Raw genomic sequence first — 23,504 nt, 5'->3', positions numbered from 1 at the left:
CTTGTATTGCTTAATTTTCCACATATTTTTATCCACATATTTGAAGTTCTGGCGATTTGCCAATCGTGATCAGCACAGCTACATCATAATCGGCAGTACATTATTTTGGAGTGATTATAATTCCATTAACACCTAACAAGTATTTTAGCTAATTAAGCTGACTAGGAAGTAAAAACCCGTTGCTATGTTTTGTTACCAAAACAATTATCGAGGGAGAAATCAGAAGTAAGAAAAATTTGGATACTAAATAAAAATGGAGGAGAACGAGGAGATGCAGATAACAAGTTTTTCCGGCGAGCCTATAGAACTAGACCTAAGTGAGTTAATAGATGTGGAACAATCTTGTAAATACACGACAATCTCCGAGGGTGAGAAAGAAAGTCCCCACACTGAAAGGCTATTGTACACAATAATGGAGGAAAGCGAGCTGAGGAGACCAGCAAGTTTGACGAATTTAAAACAGTGGGATAGTCTTGAATCCTGCGGATCAGAGAATAAACTTGGGGCCTCCACCATATTTCAAGAAATTATGTCACCAACAACCAGTGTAGAGTACGACGAGAGCGTCCTATGTCAACGAAGGTTATTTGATGTCACGGCGACAGATAGCGATACATTTGATATTGACATCACGGATATCTCACCGGAGGGGGAACTCCGAATGATCCCAAACATAACGGACGACGAGAAATATGTCGGAGGTATTTACAGCACATTTTGTTCGAGACAAAGGACCAAACACGTGGCAGTTCAATGTGATATCCTTAAAAACACGGAGTGTCAGAAGTGCACTCTTCTCGTGGATGAAATTTCTAGAATTTCGATACTCTTACAGAAGGCCAACGCAGAAATAGACTACTTGAATGATGAATTCAGAATTCTGAATGAAGAAAAAAAGCACGACAATCTTTGTGGTCAATATCAGACATTGGAAACAAATCCAACTCCGAAACGTGACAGTCAAAAGGTAGAACAACGAACTATTTATTGCTTCGCTAGGTGGATATTTCTGGGAGTATGGGGACTCCCACGAACGGTTTTTAAAAGATTTTTTCTGTGGGATAATTGAATAAAGAACTTGAAGTTAGACCACAATATTACATGTATAAAACCAGTACAGACGATAAACACGTGCGTGTTATGTGTATAAAATTTAACCCAGTTTCAGATGGGAAATATGGCAGTCGCCTACAAAGCGAGAAACTCGGCCGCGTTTATCCGTTTACTATTATAAACCTCTGTTGACTGTTCGAGATAGATATATAGTTCCTTATCCTTGTCGTTGCTTATGTAACTAGTAGTTGGGTAGTTCAATCAGTATCATAGTATCATGATGGTGGAATCGGATCACAATAATTAGATGAAGTCCGTTTACGGACACGTTCATTTGAGGATATTGGTAAATATTAGTAATCCTATCAAAAAGCAGTGTGGTCAACTTTGTCACACTATGAAACGAACGTGTCCTTACTCCTTAGGGGCCATCTACTTATAGCAGAGTTAGCATCCTTTAACTACGCCACACTATTCATAAGGAATATGATACTGGAATTGAACAGTAAACAAATTGCTTTATAATCGCTCAACATAAAGTGAGTGCCAGTTACCAATAAATAAATTGTATTGCTGAAGTAAGGAAATCAATTGAAATTAACATACAAGCTACAAAAATAGGCAGACCAGCTGCTTCAACACTTTTTATAGATCTAAACATTGGAAATTAATCAGAAATTAACTTAAGAATAATAAACAGCACCCAAATGGATTTTAGAATATTCGAGAATTGATTGATAATATTGTTTTTGAGTCTCTTAAATGCACAATTAAAGTCTGTTCTTTGTACAATATCTCATTCAGGCTAACTTGGATCTCACTACCTTTTATCGCATATCGTCGATATTGAACATACCCTGCAGAGATGAAAGAGGGTCAGAGGGTTTCGAAATAGCCGGCCCTAATGTAATTTTCACAAAATAACCGAATATTAAGACATGTGTGGATTGTTTCATATTCATCCTGGGCTCGTTTCAAGGTTAAAACCTTGGCTAGCCATGTGTAAATCGCTGCACAGCGGGACCCTTTGTTACGCCACTGGAGTACAGTCTAGAGATGACTGAATATTGCAGAAATATTTAACATTTCTCACCTTGGCTCGTTTCAATATTGAGTCTTTAGCGGGATCATAAGGGTGCTCTTTGGATGGTATTTCCAGGAGTGCCGGAATTGCGGCTGTGTGTGCCTCCATGATGTGTCTCACATCGTTCGCAATCTGAGGAATAAATAAATTATTATCTATGGAGAATCTGAGCAAAATTAATATTGAGCTGGGCTGGCTAAACAATGTATTGAAACCAAAACCTCAGCAAACTTTGACTGGAGCAGTCAATAAGGTGATTCGTAGATGGTACAATTATCTTGACGATTCCTACTTCTAACCTTAAAGACAATGGCATAACAAACGGCTCCACAGACCCCACTATATGTTAAATTCTCCCGGAGGACGGCAAAAAAAGTGTAGGGGCGGCAAAAAAGAAGCCTAACATTTTTTTAAAGTGTGACTGTCATGCCTTGAAAGCCTTCATTTCAGATATGGGTGCACAGCAACAATCCAGACGGTTCCGCAGGTTTAAAGGAATGGTCGTGCTAACAGTGCTGTCGATTACGGATTAGATATTGGCTTACCTGGGGACACGAAGCTTAAGTATAATTGATAAAAGGAATGAAGATATGACAGCTACTGCAGGCTGTGTTTTCTAGCTGATCTAATTCAAATTATATTATTTATTTAATTTAAATTACGTACGTACGTACGTACGTTACGTCGCGTACGCGCTGCGCGACCGGATATAAAAAACTTTGATCATAGAAAATGTTCAGAAACTAGCAATACAAGAAGCAGTTCCATCGTTGCTGCAGTACTCTGCGACCAATTATTGATGTGACTAAATAAAATATGAACAGAACAGGCCTACGAGACAGGAAGCGAGACAACTCCTTATATTCCTTCTAAGAGGAATCATGTAATGAATAATAATAGTAATCGAGTGCATATTAGTCATAATACCAAACCGATCCTTTCAGAAAATTACATTTACACTCATGTTGGAACGATGATGAATCACTCTACGTTAGTGATCACATGACTGCCTTAACACGAAAATATATGTGGCTCTGACGGCGAAGGCAAAACCCTAAAACTTTACTCTGACCCCGACACTAAACCTAACACAATCTCTAACCCAAACATTTGCCAAAACCATTACGCGCACGAGAAATGTGACCTACTTCCTTGGCCTTGTCTCTACCGCGCCCCCATCCCCCCCCCTCCCCCTCCCCCTTCTTCCCCCCTCTCACACACTCTTTCTCTCTTGGAGCAGGATCATCAGCCACAAACCTAAAACCGTTTCGAAGCTTTCAATCGCGATACGGCCTCCTTGTCAGGCACCAGCAGTCCAACAAATGGATCACCATCTGATCCGAGATCCACTTGAAGATACATGTTAGCACTTGCTCACTTGCAATTTGCGACAAGATATCGCCAAAATGGCTCCTCTAGAATGCTCTGTAAAATCACCCTATACCTTACTCCAACTACCACTCCAACAAGTAGCTTAGTAGTAACTTAGTAGCTACATCTAAGATAGTGCGCTCAGCGCTGCTTCCTTCCCACTCTCCCTCACCTGGTTCTTCAGCTCCCTTCCTCTAAAGTCAGTCCTCTTAGCAGCACACTCGAAATTATCAGCAATGATCTTCCTTGCTCCTTGTTGCTCCAATATCAACAGCCAACTTTGAAACTGAAGCAGGACCATCCTTTTGCCCGAATCTTTGCCTGTAGACTGTTGTAGAGGTCTAGTTTGTACTCATGAGATCCGTTTTTCAGAGGGTACTTTTAACTCCCACCACAACACTTTCTTAGCAGACCTTGAGAAAATAACCAGGTCTGGTCTAAGTTGTGTTTCCATCATTTCAATCGGAAACTTAAAAGCTTTCTTCGCAGATCAAATAAAATCACCCAATCTCGAACTCCACTTAGATTACCAAACCCACGACTCTCCTTCTCACTACCTCATCAAGTTACTCATTTATAAATATAATATAATGGGAAACAATAATTTTAGAAATTTTCGCAGAGACCTATCAACGAGGTATTGTCTAAATTTGTATTGCTGGGAGGTTCCACGGAGTTGCTAATTCTACCTTTTACGGTGTGCACACTTACTTAATCAGCTGATCAGCATTTAATATTAATGTGGATGTTGTTAATAATACATTTTCCTTTCTATTCGCTTGTTTGCTTTAGTAAATTTTCTGATCACCTAATTGCTCACAGTACAATAAATCAAACGTCACTGATCGACGCGAGGGTCGTGAGTCACCACAATTTATGATTGGAACTCACACTAAGATGACATAATATAATTTGCTGGAGCTGAATGAGCTTATACTCAAGTTCACAACACCTCACAACGCTCCAGAATTTTGTTATTCTAGCGGAAATTCCAGTTCCTCTGCTGAAATTATCCGGATAATTATTTGAAAAGAGCAGGAAGTTATAAACTAATATTCTTATCGAGGGCACCCTCGATTGGAAGTAGGCCCTGCACTGATAAGCTTTTGCCGGTTTACCCCGTCACTCCCCAGTCCCCGGCCCTGCGGTTAGTTTAAACGCATCTAGAAGTGTCCAACATGTTCTTATCAAAACGCATGGCCAAAATCAGTTTTTGGTAAATAACTGGGATAACTCCAAAATTAGGCATTCTTTGGCATATTATGTTGGTTCATAAGTTGTAAGTAAATGTGACCATTGTGGTTAACTTGAGCCTTATTTTGTGGGCCCAAAGCAATTAGGACTGACCAATATGAACCAATTTTTGGTGGGTAAAATTGAATTAATAGTTCGATGAATGAGCAACGATCTATCGAGGATATCATGTTTCATTTTCTATTATCACAAATCACTCAATCTTAAATTTTGTGCGAAAACATTTTTTATTGTTGCTGTGCCAGTACTGCTATTTTCTATTGTTGCTGTGCCAGTACTGCTATTTTCTATTGTTGCTGTGCCAGTACTGCTATTTTCTATTGTTGCTGTGCCAGTACTGCTATTTTCTATTGTTGCTGTGCCAGTACTGCTATTCGGATGGTTTTGCACCACTTGCGTGGTTATAACCTAAAATATTTCCAACAACAACATGTCTATTAATATGAAGATGCCACGGAGCTGCGCTAACAGTTTACAAATTACACGATAGTATTGCTGCTGCACTAGATATCAGAATGATCATCAAATACCCTGATGTATCTTTGTATGAGTTTGCTAAGGTTATGCAACAAACCATAAACCATTTGTGCAAGTTACCAAAGTTTTGAGTGCCACAGATAATTCACGAATAACGGAGGAGGGGGGGGGGGGTTGCAACGACCATTAATGACCATTAATGACCATTAATGACCATTAATGACCATTAATGACCATTAATGACCATTAATGACAATGTCAGTTTTGTCAAAATTTCATCTACTGACATTAATGGTCATGTTTTTTCTGGCACTTCTTAGAGCGAAAAGGACGGACGCCTGCATCACTTAGACCCTACCTTAAGTTAACTAACTACAAGTATATGTTATTATTTTACATTTACAATTAGAGATTCGAAAGAGAAAACTTAGAATAGAATCTTCCGTGGTTAGGCAGACCTTCCAGAATATCACTTGAGTGGATTCCAGAGTGAGTTAGGGATTACATTTATTCAGTTCGAATGTAATGAAGAACAAATTTTGCGGCCACGGGATTTAAACCAGATAACAGTTGGTGACTTATCAATAATAATAATTCAAAGGGCAATTTAGGAGTATCAGATCGTATCAATAGTAAAATAACAATCAATAATAAAATAATAATAACACGGGTATTAAAATTAAATACTTCGTTCCCGTTCTTATATCATATCAAGATTTATATTTTAGCCAAATCATTATGCTAGTCGATTATATAGTAATTATACAGTAGATGAACTTATTCAACTTTAGCACTTCATGAAATACATCGTCATCAGTCTGAATCGGACAACAAAAAAGCTGATCTTTTCCTAGGATTAGATAGAACAATTCGTTTACAGTTCAATACTCTGCCTTCGGCAGTTTTGACCCAAAATCGAGCACTGTCATCATGATAGGGACAAATTGATGCGGCAGGAATTCGTCTAGATCTGCAGTTGCCCTTTTTTGAAGCAGAGACACTCATTGATAAGATGGTACCGAGGCAACGAAGGGGACGTTTAGCCTTTTTTGGAACAAAGGTAGAACTTAATGAGTCGCCCTTTCGAATTGTTCGACGTTGACAGGGCTTAGAAGAATTTTTGCAGCCCGGTTGGTATGGCACAGAACCCTCGAAACAGCCGGTACCAAAAAATTTCGATCTCCGAATATTAATTCGTTTTCTCAAACGAGACTCTGGCAATCTATGTAGGGGGCTGTGAGAAACTTTATAGAAATGATACAAAGTGATCATAATTGTAAATTTCTTGGACATGTTGCTTCCAAGATAGTTCAGAATTTCAATTATTTAATGACCATTAATGACCATTCATGACAATTAATGACCATTAATGACCATTAATGACAATGTCAGTTTTGACAAAATTCCATCTACTGACATTAATGGTCGTTGCAACCCCCCCCCCCCCCCCCCCCCCCGGAGGAGAAATTTAAATAATATAATTCTCAAACTTACGTGCTGGTTAATAAGAACAATTCCGATGTCTTTTCTAGCGAGTAGTCTCTTCAAATGGGACTCTATGTCTCCAATAGTAGTATCTAGAAAATATTGATTTGTCAGATAAATGTCTAACATGATAACTCGGAATTTAAATAGTTAGTATAGCCTTAGATGCATTTGGTATGCACACATAATATATAACCGAACACGAAAACCAATAACCGAAGTGCAATGCCAGACGGGATATTAATGAAAAGTCAGTATTCAGTACTTGGTATCGTATAGTAGCATCTATTTCGTTGTATTTATCAATTAATATCAAATGTAGATGCCCGGTAAAGCTAAGTCACGAAAAATTGTTCAAGCTAATTCTAAGTTTCTAAGTATTCGTAATACTATACGAAGTATTTGTAAGAATTTTCTTCGGTACAAATATTTCCTTATCGTTATAAGTTGATTTGGCAGCCCTCCACAAACACACCAGTCATTGCCAAAATATTTGTATCACGAATTTCAAGTCATTTCATTGGACGGAGTGCGATCAAAATATCCCACAAGTCGTGAGTTAGACCTTCGACTTAGAAGATAAAGAGACAGTAAAGTAATCTGATACAACCCACGAGGGATATTGCTGATAAGGGAGGGGATAAGGATTATCATATTCACATGATGATATCCAACATTTGTTTTGTTTCAGCTGGATGGGTTTGTTTGGGTTTAAGGATAGCTTTACTGCTTTACGTTTGTACAACTATATGGTTAAGTCGTGTAGTGTTATTGAGTCTCATAGTCTCATTTGATGATTCTTTCAAGAAAATTTCTGATTTTTTTCTGAATAGACTCAGTGATGATAATGTTCTAATGAATTTGAATAGATAAATCACGTATTCTACGTCATAGATTAATCAACATAAATCAACATTTCTACGTCACAGATTGTACGTCATAGATTGTACGTCATAGATTGTACGTCATAGATTGTACGTCATAGATTGTACGTCATATATTGTACGTCATAGATTGTACGTCATAGATTGTACAATAAGCAGGAACTTACACTACCGAGTATTATTTACCCAGCCCAGCCCCCAGGGGACCTGCCCGGATGTTGTATTAATAACACTGTGGGTTAGTAGCTACAGTATTTCCAGCAGCACTAACATATTCTAGTAGTTGCATCTGATTCTTTGTGTTGAGTTTACTTACCGTTAGTTTGGCACAGTAACATCTAAATATTTGACCAGCAATGATAACCCGGATTGGCAAAGTCCCTGTCTTATTCCTACTACTACTGGAGTTGGTTACAGCACTGAAACAACCCAACATCGTCCTGATGCTAGCAGATGACCTGGGTTGGGGTGATGTCCCCTGGCACGACGCTCCAACAATAGCTCCAACTCTACTGGACCTAGCTAAATCAGGGACTGTATTTGACAGATACTACGTGCAGCCCATATGTACCCCAACTAGAGGAGCTCTGATGACAGGTAAATACCCCTCCAGACTGGGACTACAACATGGTGTTATAGGTCCTGACACGCCCTACGGACTACCTCTTAACGAAACTACACTCCTACCCTCCTACATGAGGAAGCTAGGTTACTCTACCCACGGTGTAGGAAAGTGGCATCTAGGACACTGCTCCTGGGGCCACACTCCAGTAAAACGGGGGTTTGATTCTTTTTACGGGTACTTCAATGGAGCTACTGATTATTACACAAAGGAGATGGGTTCCTTTAACGGAGAGAGCGGGTTTGATTTCAGACACAACACCGTGAAGAGTGATGGGAGTGTAGATGATGAGGTGTTGTGGAGCACTAACACTACATACTCCTCATACCTCTACACTCAGCAAGCTAAGAAGGTTATATCTGATCATGATAAGAGTAAACCTCTGTTCCTCTACCTGCCCATGCAAAACCCTCATTTCCCTGCTGAGGTGCCTTCACAGTACTACGACATGTATGAAGGTGTAGTGAAGGATGAGACAAGGAGGACGCTCCTGGCTATGGTGTCTGCTCTGGATGACACTGTCAAGGCAGTGGTTGATACTCTGAAGGATACGGGGCTGTGGGAGAACACTGTGTTTATCTTCTTTGCGGATAACGGTGGAATGTTGGGTAGATTCTCCATTGGTCAGATCAATTACCCGCTACGTGGAGGTAAAGCCACATACTGGGAGGGAGGGATCAGGTCAGCTTCCTTTATCAACTCTCCTCTTCTAAAAGGAGGAGATGTTAACAGCGAACTAATGCACGTTACAGACTGGCTACCTACTATCACTCACATCGGGGCGTGTGGTGTGGAGAGCTCCAACTGTACTGGACCCACATTTGAGGGTATAGACGGTGTGAACCAGTGGAGGGCAATAGTTGGGGAGAGTAAGACTGAGAGGAGTGAGTTCCTGGTCAACTACGATCAGACTGACAATAATGCAGCTATCAGGATGGGTAAATGGAAGCTGTTACAAGGACACCAACTGCCTGGTCCCTGGGTCCCTCCACCTAACATAAACTACAAACAGTATAAAGAACACATGGCTAAAGCTGTGGGGGACCCCTGGGAGTTGGAGTATGGCAGGGAGATGAGTAGGGGGTCTAAATTGAGGACTCATCTTAAAGACAGGATACAATTGTACGATGTGGAGTCTGATCCGTACGAGAGAAATGAAGTGTCAAAGGATAATCCAGAGGTTGTTAAAATGATGTTGGAAAGACTACAGATACACAAGGATAAGGCGGTGGAACCAGGGAACAAAGACTCAGATCCAAGAGGTAACCCAAATTATTTTGGGGGTGTTTGGACACCCTGGTTAGAAACTTGCTGAGCTGGAAACTTGCTGAATTGAAGTAACTTGCTGAGTTGAGAAAACTTGCTAGTTGAGAAAACGAATTTTTTAGATGAAGCAAATAACTGACATTTTTAAGATGCAAAAGAGTTAAATACCGAACTATTTTTATTTTTGCTATAACATTAACATAGTATTTAAATATTCCCAAAAATTGTGTTTTCTTTGTTCGAAAAGAATAATTTGAAAAAAAAAATTCCCCAATCCTTCAACTTGTTGTCATAACATTATGGAATTATTAAACTGTCATAGCATAAATATAATGTTGAATATGTATATTGTATAAATGCATACAATTATACAAGCTTGAATGAAGACTTTTAAATGTATAAAACTACTACCTCATCGTTTTATCTTACAGTTTAAATGCTTTATACATCTCCTCAATTAAATGATTGTAGTTCAGTTTAGGGATTTCATTATAAATTATTCAAATGAAGACTTTCCCAATAATTGTGCCTGATTCGGTTTCCGGTTTTAAAAAGACACATTAGTCACTTTGCATCATTTGCCTTCGTTTGCTGCTTTGCAAGTTTGTGAGTTGTGAATGCCAGTAACTGTGGAACAGAAAAAGGATGTAGCATTGACGTGGTAGCACATTGGTAACCCTGGTAACAGATTGGTAACACATTGGTAACCCTGGTAACACATTGGTAACTCAAGTAAACCTGGCTTTAGTGAGTAAAGAGAGACTACAGTACAAGTTAACATGTCAGATGACAAGGTACCAGACTACGGAGCAACAGCAGAGGAGACAGCTGAAGGAGAGCAGCAGGAGGAGGAGGAGTGGGAGCTGAACATGGTCATAGAGACTATAGGTCTGTAACTAAAAAGGGCTACCTTCTCATTTGCCTCCTCATGTATATCCTCAGAAACGTAATAGATTCTGAGAATGCTCGATTACCAGCTGCTTACTCTCAAAGTCTCAAGTTGTAAAACTATTTTCGCTCATCGCTTTATTAGACTTATCGTTTAACTGATATATTTAGTTTGCACCTATAGAATTGACATTCTACTTTTCCGTAGGTGTGGGTCCAGCACAGTACATATTCTGGACTATCAGTTTCCTGATAGCATATTCTGATTACGCCGAGCTAACCCTTATTGCTATTATCATTCCTTATCTGAGATGCGAGTGGAATCTGTCTAAAGAATTTGAGGCTACTATTACCATCTCCATATTTCTCATCTACGCAGCAAGTAAGCTTCCTGGTTCATTAAAAATACAGTACATTGTACATTGTAAAGTGTCATGTACACGTTTATACATTGTACAGTGTCATGTACACGTTTATACATTCTTTACAGTGGTTTAAACTTGCATAAATTACGTATTTATAATGATCAGGTTATTTACTATTAATTAAGTTAATGGTGAAGTATTAATTAAGTTAATGGTGAAGTATTAATACCACCTGTCTCAGGCGCTCTACTATGTGGCAAACTCTCTGACATATACGGCAGAAGACGTGTCATGTCAATAACAACAGTAATCCTGATAGCAGCTGGTATTGGAGCTGCAACTGCTACTAACCAGTATATATTCCTGTTCTGGAGAGGCCTAGCTGGAGCCTGTATTGGAGCTAACTTCGCTACTGTGGTAGTGTACTCCACTGAGTTCTCACCCAACAAGTACAGAACAGTGGGTCCCCTCATCTCCATCCTGGGAAGCTACATGTCCATGTTCGCTGTCAACCTCATCGGGTATTTCTTCCTTAACTCTCTAGGCTGGAGATGGCTGATAATCATCATAACAATACCGGTAGTACCGGCTATGATATTACTGATAGTAATGCCGGAGAGTCCCAGGTACCTGTGTGTCAGTGGCCAGTCAGAGCGGGCAGTGGAGGCTCTGAAGATTATGGCTAAGATAAACAGAGTTCAACTACCGGACAATCTGAAGGTAGTGTGTCACCAAGGTGCTGAGCTGGGCTCCTTTAAGAAGGTGCTAGGTTCTGAGATACACAGGAAACCGGCACTTCTCCTCAGCGCCATGTACTTTGCTAATATCTTCATTGAGACTGGGATCCTGGTGTTCCTCCCCCTTGCTTTTATCTCCAACTTCTGTGGACACAACGGCACACCTCCTGTCCGGAACAGGTGTCTGCCGCTGTCTCAGGACGACCTGTGGAAACTGAGTGTCTCTGCTGTAGGTTCCCTGGTGGGGTGTGTCACTGCTTACTTTGTAGCCCTCAGTTTTGGGAGACTGAAACCACTGAGGGCGGGAAATGTGGTGCAGATATTTGTGTTCTCTCTCATGTTCATCTGTGTTAACAACCTCTACCTCTTTGGTATAGCATCAGCTGTGAAGATCATCAACGCGTTTGTGTGTATGATGATCTGGTTAATTGTTCCGGAGAGTTTCCCCGACCATGATACGGAACACTGCCACGGGAATTATCAACTCGTCCGGGAAACTGGGAGCTGTAACGGGAACTGCCATGGTTTACCTGCTGTTCTACGCTTCACCCTTTGCTGTTATCTGCTGCTTTATTTTTGTTGCAGCCGTGTCTTGTGGGTGTTCCTTTGCGTTTGATAAGGAAACTAATGACGCTCTTTTGACTGAGACTTAGTGTTTAGAGACAGTATAAGTAGAGACTCCGCCTCTAACACTTTGAGATACAAATGTTTATAAGTACAACAGTTTGTTACGTGAGACTAGAAACTGTTGCGAAAATGATAACCAGAGGGACAAATGAGTAGTAATCAAATAGAACTGAGACGGCAGACAAGTTAAGTTTGCAAAGTAAGTAACCAATAAGTAACCAATATGTCGAGTATAGGATTGTTCTATTAACACTATATTATATCCCCTTTAAGAGAGAAACATTATAGACGTAGCTTTCAGATTGAATTGTTCCTAGCTTAGGGATGACAAGAAGCATGTTATTCCCTTGATATTGAAAAGTTGGAACTTCATTTATCCTATGTCAACGATTTGAAATCGAGCTAGTTTTAAAGATTCTCTTCATTTAGAATTTAAGGATGCAGTTCTAATTTCTAACAAATTATGAACTTGAAAAATGAAATACTGCACACGGTGATATTCTATAATTGTAGTACGTTATATTAATTCTCCAATCTTACTCACAAATCACATCTAACCAGATCTACACTGTAATGCAGCAAAAATAAAAACCAACCTTTCTTCACAACAAGGAAATTAGGTTCTCGCTTGTCGTTCAGTTCCCCAATACCTCCCAGTAGGAATGCAGTGCACGTGTCCTCGTCCCCTACTAGACCCATCAGATGGGACTTTGCCATCGTTACCTTCGTCATAATGCCTTGTTCCTGTTATGAGGTAGCAATGTTACATTTTAGGTGGTACCAGCAAGTTGTTTTAAGGTTAAGAATATTGAAATGCCTTGACGTATCAGTGCTCAACTATCATCAGCATTCTAATGTACTATCATGTTACCCAACTAATTAAAATATTAGGATTATTTTAAATCAAGAAGCAATTCAAATATTATTATAAATTACATACGTAATATATTATATGGAAAAATATCATATTATACAATATACACAACATAATTTAAACATTCAAAATAAAAGCATCATTTTAAGTGTCATTGTTATCAACTGAAACAAACTCGATGAAATTAAAAGTTCAAAAATATATTTCAAGTCATTGAAAAAACTTGTTAGCATGAGTTTTTAAGTGTTTGGTGTAGTTACCCTTGTAAGCTGAAGCGAACTTACACTCATCACATTTAAAAGGTTTGTCCTCCGCATGCATTCGCTGATGTTTCGTCAACAACGACCTCTGAGGAGCAGCAAAAGAACATTCTGGACATTTAAACGGCTTCTCCCCGGAGTGACTCCTCTGATGTATTACCATTTTAGATTGACAAGTAGCTGAGTAAGAACAGTCCGAACACTGAAATGGTCTCACCGGTTTCTTCCCCGCATGAGCTCTCAGATGAACATTCATGGTAGCTTTATGAGCTGACTGAAACGTACATTCTGTACACTTAAATGGTTTTTCTCCGGTATGAATCCTGTTGTGAGTCACCAGATAAGATCTATCAGTAGCCACGTACGGACACAGCGGACACCTGTACACGTCTCCAGAGTGCAGTCTCAGATGTCTGTTGAGGTGAGACTTCTGGGCTGCTGTAAAGGAACACTGTGTACATCTGAAGGCTTTACTGCTGCTGTGACCGCGCTCGTGAGTGGAGAGTTTCGATTTTATGTTCGCGGAAAACGGGCAAACTGAACATTGGTATTTGTTGGGATCTTTTCGTTTCGCTGAATTTGAAGTGATAAGACTGATGTTGATAAGCGACTTTGTAGGTTCAGGTGTAATATATGACGCGGTATTTGACACACTAGTCTCATCATTGTCAACTGTACCCATAGTGTTAACAGATACCTTATCTGTATCCAGGGTTACCTCGGACCTTTCTCTCGTCTCCTGTCGACCTATTAGTTGCAGCAGTTCTGTTTTTAGTTCCGTTCTTACGTGATCATCTGATTCACGGGTGGTGTGAAATGTTCCTTCACTCTTTAGTTCAATATCTGAAGTTGCTGCCATCAACAGGTTGTTCGGTGTGTTATTACATGATAGTGTGAGTTGAAGATTAGTTGAGATAAGAGTTTGCAGAGGCTCAAGATAGTGGTTTTCTTTGTTTTTGAAGTGACATGAATCTCTTCAAACCATCACCTATCGGATTACACATACTCACATAGCATAATATGTATAGAATAAAAGAAAGGCCCGGAATCAGATGTCATCATAATATGACATATTATATATCTGTCTTAAAGCCTCTAAATTATAGAATAAAACCACGTTCTCTGAAAGTTTATAAAAATTAAAACAAGAATTAATACAAATAAAATAGGTAATAAATATCCCAGTTGCCAACACAAAATCGATCGACAGAAATGCCATAATTACCTTCAAGGAACCTAAAATATAGCATAACATTTGGTTATTATTTAAAAAACATTTTAAAAAGCTGCGTAAAATGATCTAAAAGTTATAATCCAGGTCCTATACAGTAAACAATACAGAATACTGCCAGTCTAAATAGAGAAGTCCCGCAACTCCCGACACAAAATGTCCTCAATACCGTCATATTAAAAAGGGCTAATACAAGGAGCTGTTTTTAAGGAGTTGTTTTTAAGGAGCTATTTTAAGGAGCTGGCTAACTCCTATTGTGTCTGTTGCCCTCCCCTCTTCTATGAGTATCTTTCCACTCATCCCAGGCCCTAGCTTTACCTAAGGATTCCTCCGTTTCCTCATCTGGATCTTCAGGTTCCACAGGTCTGTTAGGGTGATGAGTGGGTTAATTAAGCTAATTAATTAATTGTAGTTAATCAGTGGACAATGAACTAATTACTTGAACTGTAAATTAAAGACGATTCTAAAATGCTAGACAGAGGTTGAAACAAAACAATGTTACACGAATACAAATATAAAGATAATACAAATCCTGGTTTGATAGCATACTCCAAATGGCTGCTCAGTATAATTGCGGCTCTTACTTGGGTTCATTTAGCTGGCGTTCAGCTTCTGCAGCCATCCTCACCATCTCCTCATCGTAAAACTCGTCTAATGTCATGGTAGGTAAGGAGGGATAACCTGCCCCGAATACTCGCTTCTGTAGTTCTGATTTTACCAGGATAAAGGGCTTCATTACCTGGACCAGATTTAGTGTTATCATAAATTTATTATATAATATATACATATTAGTGGCATCCCTCTACAGGGTGAACGATAAAACAGCTATAATACACAATAATTTCATGGTACAATATGTCAACGATAATATGAATTATACACAATGACACAATTCGATTATATAATACTCTTGAAATAACACTGATAATATACCATCATTTAATATTCGAGTTATATTCAGATTTATAAATGAGCAATGTAACCTTAGGTTTAATAATAGGTCTCTGCTTGACTAGGCCGCCTCTCAGTTTCTCCATGTGTTCTAACATTGGTAGCTCACTGTTGATATTGTACAGTTCTCTTCACACTTCATTACCCACAGTTTTACGAGAGATAGGTAGATTTCTCGCTGAACCTGAGGGGAGATATTATCAATACTTGGGTACCATCAGCCTAACACTTATAATTTAGAAATCCCTGTCTGTATGGCGCAAGCATGCAGAAAGCAATTTAACCCAGTATGTACGTCATAAAACTTTGTGTGAGCTTAAGAACTCTACGATCTGAAGATGTTTTCCTCTCACACTCTTGACGATGATGCTTTAAAACATCTAGATTATACAATATAATTCTTTTTTTAATTTGTAAGTTCTAAATTGTGAAACTTACTTCTTCCTCTACGTGGGTTCTGTTCTCCATTTCCTCTAATAAAGTCTCTAACCTCTTCTTATCCTGATACTTTTGTATCTTTTCCATCCTGTTAGATTCCTGCACTGGATTAGTCATCCTGTTTGCGTCAAAATTTGTTTTCTGTGGATAAAGACAAAAATAACATGATGTTGGAAAGGTCTTGTGTTTTCTGTAAAAGTTAAACGTGATGTTAGAAAGGTCTTTTCATGTTTACATAAGTTCAGAAATAACTAAACTAGGCACACCAAAAGAGGATGCGTTTTATTTGAAATATAAATATTCAACTAAATATCCAGTCACGACACACGTAAACAATATAAAACCTCAGCAAGACCGTACAGTTGGCACAGGTGGTGAAAGTCCTTGAAATACTCTTTAGCGGCTAGCACGTGAGCTTTACGGTTCTCAAAGTCGTAGTGCTGCTGGTGCACAAACCCTTGGAATGCGTTTACCAGCATGAACCTAAAGTTTTAAACTGGTTTAATTGCAAGTCAGCAAACTCAAATATTTGGTTCCGTCTTTATTTTAACCTACGTATATAATCGTAACAATATCAATATCATCATATATATTATTGTGAGATAGATCAAAGTTAGGCGGAATTAATAATAACAATTTATAAGTCTTACTTGATAGTTTCTGTTGAGACATCGTCTATTGTTTCATTGTTAGAGAAGAGATGGAGCGTAGCTACAAGGACAGACAATCTCTCCAAGGATATTGTCGTGTCTATAATCAAACCCTGCAGACAGTGGGGTAAGGGTTTCTGGCACGATTCAAGTTTAACTGTGCTGCACTTTTAGTCCCCGTTCTCAAATAAAAGTTAAACTTAAATGAAAATAATAAATTAAACAACTATCTAATAAATCATTCAAATAAAAACTTCAGCATTATATTAGAAAATGTTTACACTTCACCTTATATTCCTGTGAAATTCTGGCATCATGATTCTCAATCAGCTGAATATTCTTCCGAACATCGGTCAGCAATTCTCCGAGTGATTGTTCATCAGTTGCTTTGTTGCCGACAGTTGCTAAACTCATTCCACAAAATATCTCATATAATACAAGGTGTCATGTTCTACCTTTGGAAGTATTTCGTTATCTTATCCTGGGCGTTATTGAAATTTCAAGATGCCTTAGTAGTTAGTAAATGCTATCACATAAGGATCTAGATGCGTTATTTTTCCAAGTTCCATTTCGTGAAATACTTTATTTATGCAACAATTAACAATTATTTACAAATCAGAAGTGAATTGTACGAAAATTGAGGCAGAGCATAGGAATGCATAAAACGTCCTAGTAGTACGCTAACACGCTAGTAATAACTACACCACCTTTCTCAAAGAGCGAATAAATAAATTGTACTTTCAACAATGTCTCCAGAATCCAGGTTTGATTTTATTATCATTATGTTATGGTCAAGTTCGGAGACAACCTGTACATTTTTTACTTTTTTAGAAGTGTGTGGTGGAGCCAGCTCAACACAGACTGAAACTCCCTGATTATATGGCTGACAAGACATTTTTCAGGACTTTCTCTGAGTAAAAAAAAAAATTAAAAGGTTGAACGGTTGAGCAGATACAGGTGGTTTAAAACAAACCCTTAAAAGGTGGAGATTTAAGGTGGAGACTGGCTCTGGTTGAAGAAACTTTTGATTAAGGTGGAAAAGGTTATTGGTAACATAAACTAGTACATCAAATTTGCAATCTGATGGTTTCATCAATATTTTATTTAAGTGCTCAACCGAGGTGGAGAAATTAAATGCACTTTTCAAAGCTGCTCAACCGGGGGTGGAGAAAGGTTTAGAGAGTTCTAGGTTAGCTAGAAAGTTGCGTCTCGGCCTTTTCTACTTCCAGTTAAATTTTGTTTTTTCCATTGACGCTCAACAGGGTGGAGATCTTTCATTAAGAAACAGTAAAAAGCCTGTCAAACATGCCTAAATTCATTGGTTTTATCACTAATTCTTATCTGCTCTGTTAACTGCTACTGTAGGGTCCCGATCATAAAACTGTTACCCCTTCTGTCTTAAAGCAAAGTGTTCTAGCAAATGAAAAAACTATCAAAGTTGTGAAAAGGTGCTCAACAAGGTGGAGAAATTGTTGATTAAACATTAAAACATTAAAAAATGCATTAAAACTGGCCCCACCGGGTTGAGTTGAGCTTTGGCAGTTGATTTCTGGAAGAAATAACATTGGGTGACCCTTCAGCATGTATACAACTCATCAAACTAGCCATCAACCACTCAACCGCGGTGGAGAACCTTGACTTCTGAGGTCAAATTTACGCCCAAATTTGCCAAATTTGAGTCTCCACCTATGTTGAGTGTACCTTTCAGCAAGGATGCCTTGTAATATGAGTTGGTAGATGATTTAGAATCATTGGTATTGCAAATGGACTGCCACAGTCACTCTACAGCTCCTAAACTACAGAATAACAGATTTTGAACTGCATGTTATGCTGTCTCCACCTCGGTTGAGCCGATTCTGAGGATCCTATTCTATGAAATATGATTGGTATAACCCATAATATTAAATATTAGGACTTTGGAGCAATTAAAAAGCATGAGAGGGTTAGTTCTAGTCACTTATATTAGCTCATGTAGTCAGTGAGCTGCACCACCTGTGTTGAGCAGACAAACCTGCTCAGTGCTCAACCGGCACTTTTTGAGTACCCACCTGTCTTACGTAACTTTAAATTGTGAAATTTGAAGTAAATATTTTTTTCATAAGTGATTTACAGCTCCTTTATTTTTGTAATTTTCAGGTGGCCACTGTCTCCACCAAGGTTGAGTTATTTAAATTTTGAACCCAGATATCATTATAGAAAGGTTAGGAGTAAAATATCTGAAGAGCCTGTACCCCTTGGACTGTCAGAGGAATTATAATTAATTTTACCGTTTATGGCAGTGAAATGAGTGTAATTAGTGACTGATTTTATGTACAGGTTGTCTCCGAACTTGACCTTATAGATAAAAAAGAGTGTAATAATTTAGATTTAAAAGAATTACTTTAAAAATCAAACTGCTGTCGTAAGAAATTTAATTAAAACTGTGACAATAAGTTAATTCTTAAGCTAAACCCCTAATTAAAAAAGAACCGGTGAGCAATTGTGGAAAACTATTACACTGATTTCAATTTTTTAGATTTACTCTTTTTAAACTTGTCACTTGTTTTCGTCTTAGTTTTCTTCGAAGATTTGGTTTCTTCATCAGATAGTGAACTATTACTACGCTTTTTTTTGTTCTTCTTTTTATTCTTCTTTTTATGTTCCATAATAACACTCATCACATTATCAGCATCCATGAACTCAGAGTCAGCGCCACCAATCATTCCCTCAGCTTCCATTTCCTCATCACTTTCAGCCACGTCAAGGTCTTCCCATTCATCTTCCTGAGCTCCTTCTGCAACATTTGAACCAACTTTTTCCTCACCCCCTTCTTCGTCAGATCCTTGGATACTTTCCCCGTCAGAATTTAGATTCTCCCAAAGGAACTTTTCGTAAGCCTTGTCGTTGACTTGGACAGTTCCACCGTCCTCATCATCATCAATATCTCCGTAGCTGAAATCAGATCCTGAATCTGACTCATCACCGTCATCCTCATCATCACCCTCTGATTTCTTTTTCTTCTTGTCTTCTTTAGTAGTGGATGTTGAAGCAAACTTGATATCATCAGCGAAGTCCAGAGCATCAGTTTCAGTTGCAGTATCTTCCTTTTCATCCGTATCCTCAACCTTAGCACTGATCTTCTGAGCTTTGAAGTATTCGAAGAAAAACCTTTCATCAGCACTTACCTTGCTGGCTTTTTGTTCTTTGAACTCTGACGAATACACTTGAGGCTGATTAGAATCGACCTGGTTTCTGGAGTAAAATTTCTTGTTAGACGCTTTAACTCCACTCTTAGGATTTTTGAATACAAATTTGTCGAGAAACTTGATCCTGGTAAAATCGTTAAACGGATCTCCACTGTATGATACTTCTCCGTCAACGAGAAGGGAGGAAACAAACTCGTTAACAGAAGGATGAAAGTTCCTTGACAACAGACTGAACTCCCACAAGTCTTGTCTATCTGCGTTGGAATACAGTGGATTTCTTATTGCTGCACTGTAGGAGTCTGACTTTGGAGGTTTACTTTCAGATTGTTCCAGGTCACTGTCCTTGGGGTTTTTGTCGGTGGGTTCGATGTTACTCGTAGAATTCTTATTTGCCTCGGATATTGTGTACAAAGATGCACATGCAAGAAAGGGTTCATCAAGATTGGAAACTTGCAATAATCTTCGGGAAATAGCCACTTTCCTGGCAACTGATGAGTCTCGTTTTAGTGACTTGTAAATGAGGTTGAGAAGGAATGATTTCTTTGACGATGTGCTGATCGAGGAATCTACCAGCTTTGCGTACAGGGCCTGAAACGGAAATTTGGTTTAACTTACTAACTTATAGTTTAAAATTCTAAGTCCTAAATTTAAAAAAATTAAACAATGCAAGACTTGCTAAAATATAAACTTCAGTAGGCAAACCTGGTAATATCTGTTGCAAATGTCTGATTTGCTACCCGAGACCTGATACAACAGCATGAGCGCCTGGATAGACACGTTGAAGTTATCACTATACACCAACTTGAACAAGGTATCAACGTTATCTCCAGTGATGGCGTCTTGTGAGGCAGTATAAGGGTAGGCTCTGTTAACACCAGTGAGAAGCCCACCCAACATTCTAGTATCCACATTTGTGTTGTCTATTGACTCTTTGAAGAACTTGAAATAGATCTCGATAAGATGAGCAGCAAATGCACTGTCCTCAGGTGTTAGCTGCAGCTGATTGAGAAAACATATGGAGTAGTATTGAGCTTTTTCTGCTATGTTAGGTCGAAATAATACTCGCTCTACTTCTGAGGCAACTACCTTTTTCATACTTGGGTGATTTTGAAGAAGCTTGGTGAGAATGTAAATTATTTTAGAGGCTAATTTATTGTCCGGGTCACCAATTTTGTTTACAAGAATTGCCAACAATTCCTGTTCTTTTTCAGGCTTTTCGTTTAGCATATGAGAAACCAAATTACAGAGTTTAGTCCTAATAGCCACTTCGTTATCATTCAAGTGGGTTTTGATGACATCCAAATATTCTGAATAACAAGACTTTAATTTGTCTTCAACTAGCCATCCTAAGACAGTCACATTGATTGTCTCTCCTGTCAGAGCTGAGAAATCATGCTGTTCAAATGTGAACAACTTTCTGTTTTCTGGTAGGATAGTACTAAGGAACATTTCTTTCAGGGTGTCGATAGACTGGATGGCCATTCTCTTACTTTTCTTCTTTGCCATTCCCAACAAAGCGTCCAAAGATTTGATATGATGAACAGGAGATTCTTGAAGTAATAGGCAGTGGGCAGATACCTGATAGATTGCAAACGTTAGAGATATGCTAACTGATCATATATACTTGATGTCAACAAGCTAAATTAGAATCACAGCTGCAATTCTTGTCCAACTGTCAGACACGATCTTAAGCAGTCACAAAATTTATGAAACTTGCATAAAACTTCAAGAATCGAATACAAATCGAATACAATACAATATATTAAAAATTTTGAAGTGTCTTTACTTTGTCATTTATTGTACCACTTGTGAAAATCGTTTGCATCCACTGTTGATCTGATGCCTGATGCTTATCTCTTAGCTCTGAGCTGAGCTCAACCTGAAATTTTGCTTTAATATTTACATTCATCCCATAAATACTCCATTACATCACATGTACATAATATCAGAATGAAGTATGAATTTCAATGTCCAATTTTAAATTTCGATTTAAACAGAAATATTGTAATTCATAATTATGACACAAATACACATGACCAACCAGACAGAACTTATGCTTAGATAAATATTTTCTTACAAAAAAGGAACCAGTATCATCTCAGGTTAGGAATCAGTAATTATAATATATTTGGTGCCAAAAAACCTCATTTTTCCAGAGTTGCTCAGCATAACGTTTCCATTTCTCAATGCCAGTATAGAGTACATCTGCTTTTTTCACTGGAACATTTGTGTACCTGAGTATTAAAATGTTGTAAATTTTCAAAAATTTGTAATCAAGCTGCAAAAAAATCAATTTGAAACTTTAATAGGATCCCTGAGGTACCTGGAAGATATGATTGGGTCAAACGATTCAATATAATCCAGTTTTAACGGGCATTTTCTGTAAAAAATAACATTATTTTGAGTTTGCTGTCCTTACATTAGTAATATTGGAAAGAAAATCTTACCAGGGTTCATTGGCTTTAAAAATTAGCCGATCGTGTGGGGGAGGATTGGATGGAACAACAGGGCAGATTTTAGGGGTAACCCTCTTATCAATTTCCTCCTTGCTCTCTTCAGATGATACTGTAGGTTTGCCCTTGGCCTTGGACTTCTTAACAGTTTTCATGCCATTAGATTTCATGAATGTAATAAGTTCAGCGACGTTGAAATCTGAATCTCCACCATCAACCACTAATTCTTTTTCATTATCGGACACATTATGTAGCATGTCATAATCCTCTTGTGTCCCACCAAGGTCGATGACATCTTTGAGCATCAATGTTCCTGATGTATCAGGATCTTCATCTTTACCATCAGTTTTAGCATCAGCACCGTTCGGTAATTTAGGTGTGTCTTTCTTCTTATCCTTCTTTTTCTTTGATGTCACCACATTATCATTAGCAGTGCCATTATTGGACGCAAGTGATAGTGCTTTCTTTTTGGCTTTGATTCTTTCAATCTTCTTCACAATACTGTTTTCAACAACATCTTTGTTTTTCTTGATTCTGGGCATAGCCTACAATTTCATTAACAGTTATTATATGAATCAATGAGTTTACAGTAAATAAAACAAAAGTTAAATAAAACAAAAGTTAAATTTATTACCAATTATTCAATCAATACATAGGGGGGTATGCAACGACCATTAATGACCATTAATGACCATTAATGACCATTAATGACCATTAATGACCATTAATGACAATGTCAGTTTTGTCAAAATTTCATCTACTGACATTAATGGTCATGTTTTTTCCGGCACTTCTTAGAGCGAAATGGACGGACGCCTGCATCACTTAGACCCTACCTTAAGTTAACTAACTACAAGTATATGTTATTATTTTACATTTACAATTAGAGATTCGAAAGAGAAAACTTAGAATAGAATCTTCCGTGGTTAGGCAGACCTTCCAGAATATCACTTGAGTGGATTCCAGAGTGAGTTAGGGATTACATTTATTAAGTTCGAATGTAATGAAGAACAAATTTTGCGGCCACGGGATTTAAACCAGATAACAGTTGGTGCAGTGACTTATAGTTATCAGTAATAATAATTCAAAGGGCAATTTAGGAGTATCAGATCGTATCAATAGTAAAATAACAATCAATAATAAAATAATAATAACACGGGTATTAAAATTAAATACTTCGATCCCGTTCTTATGTCATATCAAGATTTATATTTTAGCCAAATCATTATGCTAGTCGATTATATAGTAATTACAAGTAGATGAACTTATTCAACTTTAGCACTTCATGAAATACATCGTCATCAGTCTGAATCGGACAACAAAAAAGCTGATCTTTTCCTAGGATTAGA

The 23,504-nt window shown here is 38.2% G+C and overlaps 4 protein-coding genes across 5 annotated transcripts in view; all 4 read right to left on the bottom strand.

Moving 5' to 3' along the window:
* Window positions 1-9,629, bottom strand: part of LOC134816159 (uncharacterized) — a 99,269-nt gene extending 89,640 nt beyond the window's left edge. Inside the window, exon 1 of one of the 2 annotated variants that reach the window (XM_063824928.1) lies at window positions 9,499-9,629. The gene's annotated coding sequence lies outside the window, so the exon portion shown is untranslated. The remainder of the gene's footprint in view (window positions 1-9,498) is intronic. The other variant, XM_063824927.1, reaches the window with a different exon arrangement.
* On the bottom strand, window positions 1,619-12,853 carry LOC134816160 (V-type proton ATPase subunit F-like). The gene is made up of 4 exons (XM_063824929.1): window positions 12,710-12,853; window positions 6,734-6,816; window positions 2,147-2,269; window positions 1,619-1,910 (listed from the first exon to the last, which is right to left on the bottom strand). The coding sequence occupies exons 1-4, from the start codon at window positions 12,843-12,845 to the stop codon at window positions 1,881-1,883; spliced, it is 372 nt and encodes a 123-aa protein (XP_063680999.1). The 5' UTR covers window positions 12,846-12,853; the 3' UTR covers window positions 1,619-1,880.
* Window positions 12,854-14,638: 1,785 nt separating this feature from the next.
* On the bottom strand, window positions 14,639-16,974 carry LOC134815421 (immunoglobulin-binding protein 1-like). Its single transcript, XM_063823956.1, has 7 exons — window positions 16,806-16,974; window positions 16,518-16,630; window positions 16,212-16,350; window positions 15,868-16,008; window positions 15,539-15,613; window positions 15,063-15,217; window positions 14,639-14,843 (listed from the first exon to the last, which is right to left on the bottom strand). The coding sequence occupies exons 1-7, from the start codon at window positions 16,929-16,931 to the stop codon at window positions 14,723-14,725; spliced, it is 870 nt and encodes a 289-aa protein (XP_063680026.1). The 5' UTR covers window positions 16,932-16,974; the 3' UTR covers window positions 14,639-14,722.
* A 1,923-nt stretch (window positions 16,975-18,897) lies between these two features.
* Window positions 18,898-22,702, bottom strand: LOC134814859 (CCAAT/enhancer-binding protein zeta-like). The gene is made up of 5 exons (XM_063823157.1): window positions 22,150-22,702; window positions 21,846-21,936; window positions 21,489-21,581; window positions 20,405-21,280; window positions 18,898-20,290 (listed from the first exon to the last, which is right to left on the bottom strand). Exons 1-5 carry the CDS (start codon window positions 22,695-22,697, stop codon window positions 19,010-19,012), a joined length of 2,889 nt encoding a protein of 962 aa, XP_063679227.1. The 5' UTR covers window positions 22,698-22,702; the 3' UTR covers window positions 18,898-19,009.
* Between the last annotated feature and the right edge of the window lie 802 nt (window positions 22,703-23,504).

The sequence above is a fragment of the Bolinopsis microptera genome, chromosome 5 (assembly GCF_026151205.1).
Source record: "Bolinopsis microptera isolate Bmic1 chromosome 5, MBARI_Bmic_1.0, whole genome shotgun sequence".
In the NCBI taxonomy this organism is placed as follows: Eukaryota; Metazoa; Ctenophora; class Tentaculata; order Lobata; family Bolinopsidae; genus Bolinopsis; species Bolinopsis microptera.
The sequence above is the reverse complement of the archived record's forward strand: the minus strand, read 5'-3'. Positions and strand labels throughout refer to the sequence as shown.

Excerpts from the sequence above, each read along its gene's own strand:
- LOC134816160 (XM_063824929.1), bottom strand. The coding sequence starts at position 12,845 with ATGACGAAGGTAACGATGGCAAAGTCCCATCTGATGGGTCTAGTAGGG. Across the intron at positions 6,817-12,709 it reads TTTCCTTGTTGTGAAGAAAG|ATACTACTATTGGAGACATA; the intron begins GTTGGTTTTTAT and ends AATATTTTCTAG. Across the intron at positions 2,270-6,733 it reads TTGTTCTTATTAACCAGCAC|ATTGCGAACGATGTGAGACA; the intron begins GTAAGTTTGAGA and ends TTTATTCCTCAG.
- LOC134815421 (XM_063823956.1), bottom strand. The coding sequence starts at position 16,931 with ATGAGTTTAGCAACTGTCGGCAACAAAGCAACTGATGAACAATCACTC. Across the intron at positions 16,351-16,517 it reads GTCTCAACAGAAACTATCAA|GTTCATGCTGGTAAACGCAT; the intron begins GTAAGACTTATA and ends TTAAAACTTTAG. Across the intron at positions 15,614-15,867 it reads GAACCCACGTAGAGGAAGAA|GTTCAGCGAGAAATCTACCT; the intron begins GTAAGTTTCACA and ends ATCTCCCCTCAG.
- LOC134814859 (XM_063823157.1), bottom strand. The coding sequence starts at position 22,697 with ATGCCCAGAATCAAGAAAAACAAAGATGTTGTTGAAAACAGTATTGTG. Across the intron at positions 21,937-22,149 it reads TTTAAAGCCAATGAACCCTG|GTACACAAATGTTCCAGTGA; the intron begins GTAAGATTTTCT and ends TTTAATACTCAG. Across the intron at positions 20,291-20,404 it reads TTTGCAACAGATATTACCAG|GCCCTGTACGCAAAGCTGGT; the intron begins GTTTGCCTACTG and ends TTTCCGTTTCAG.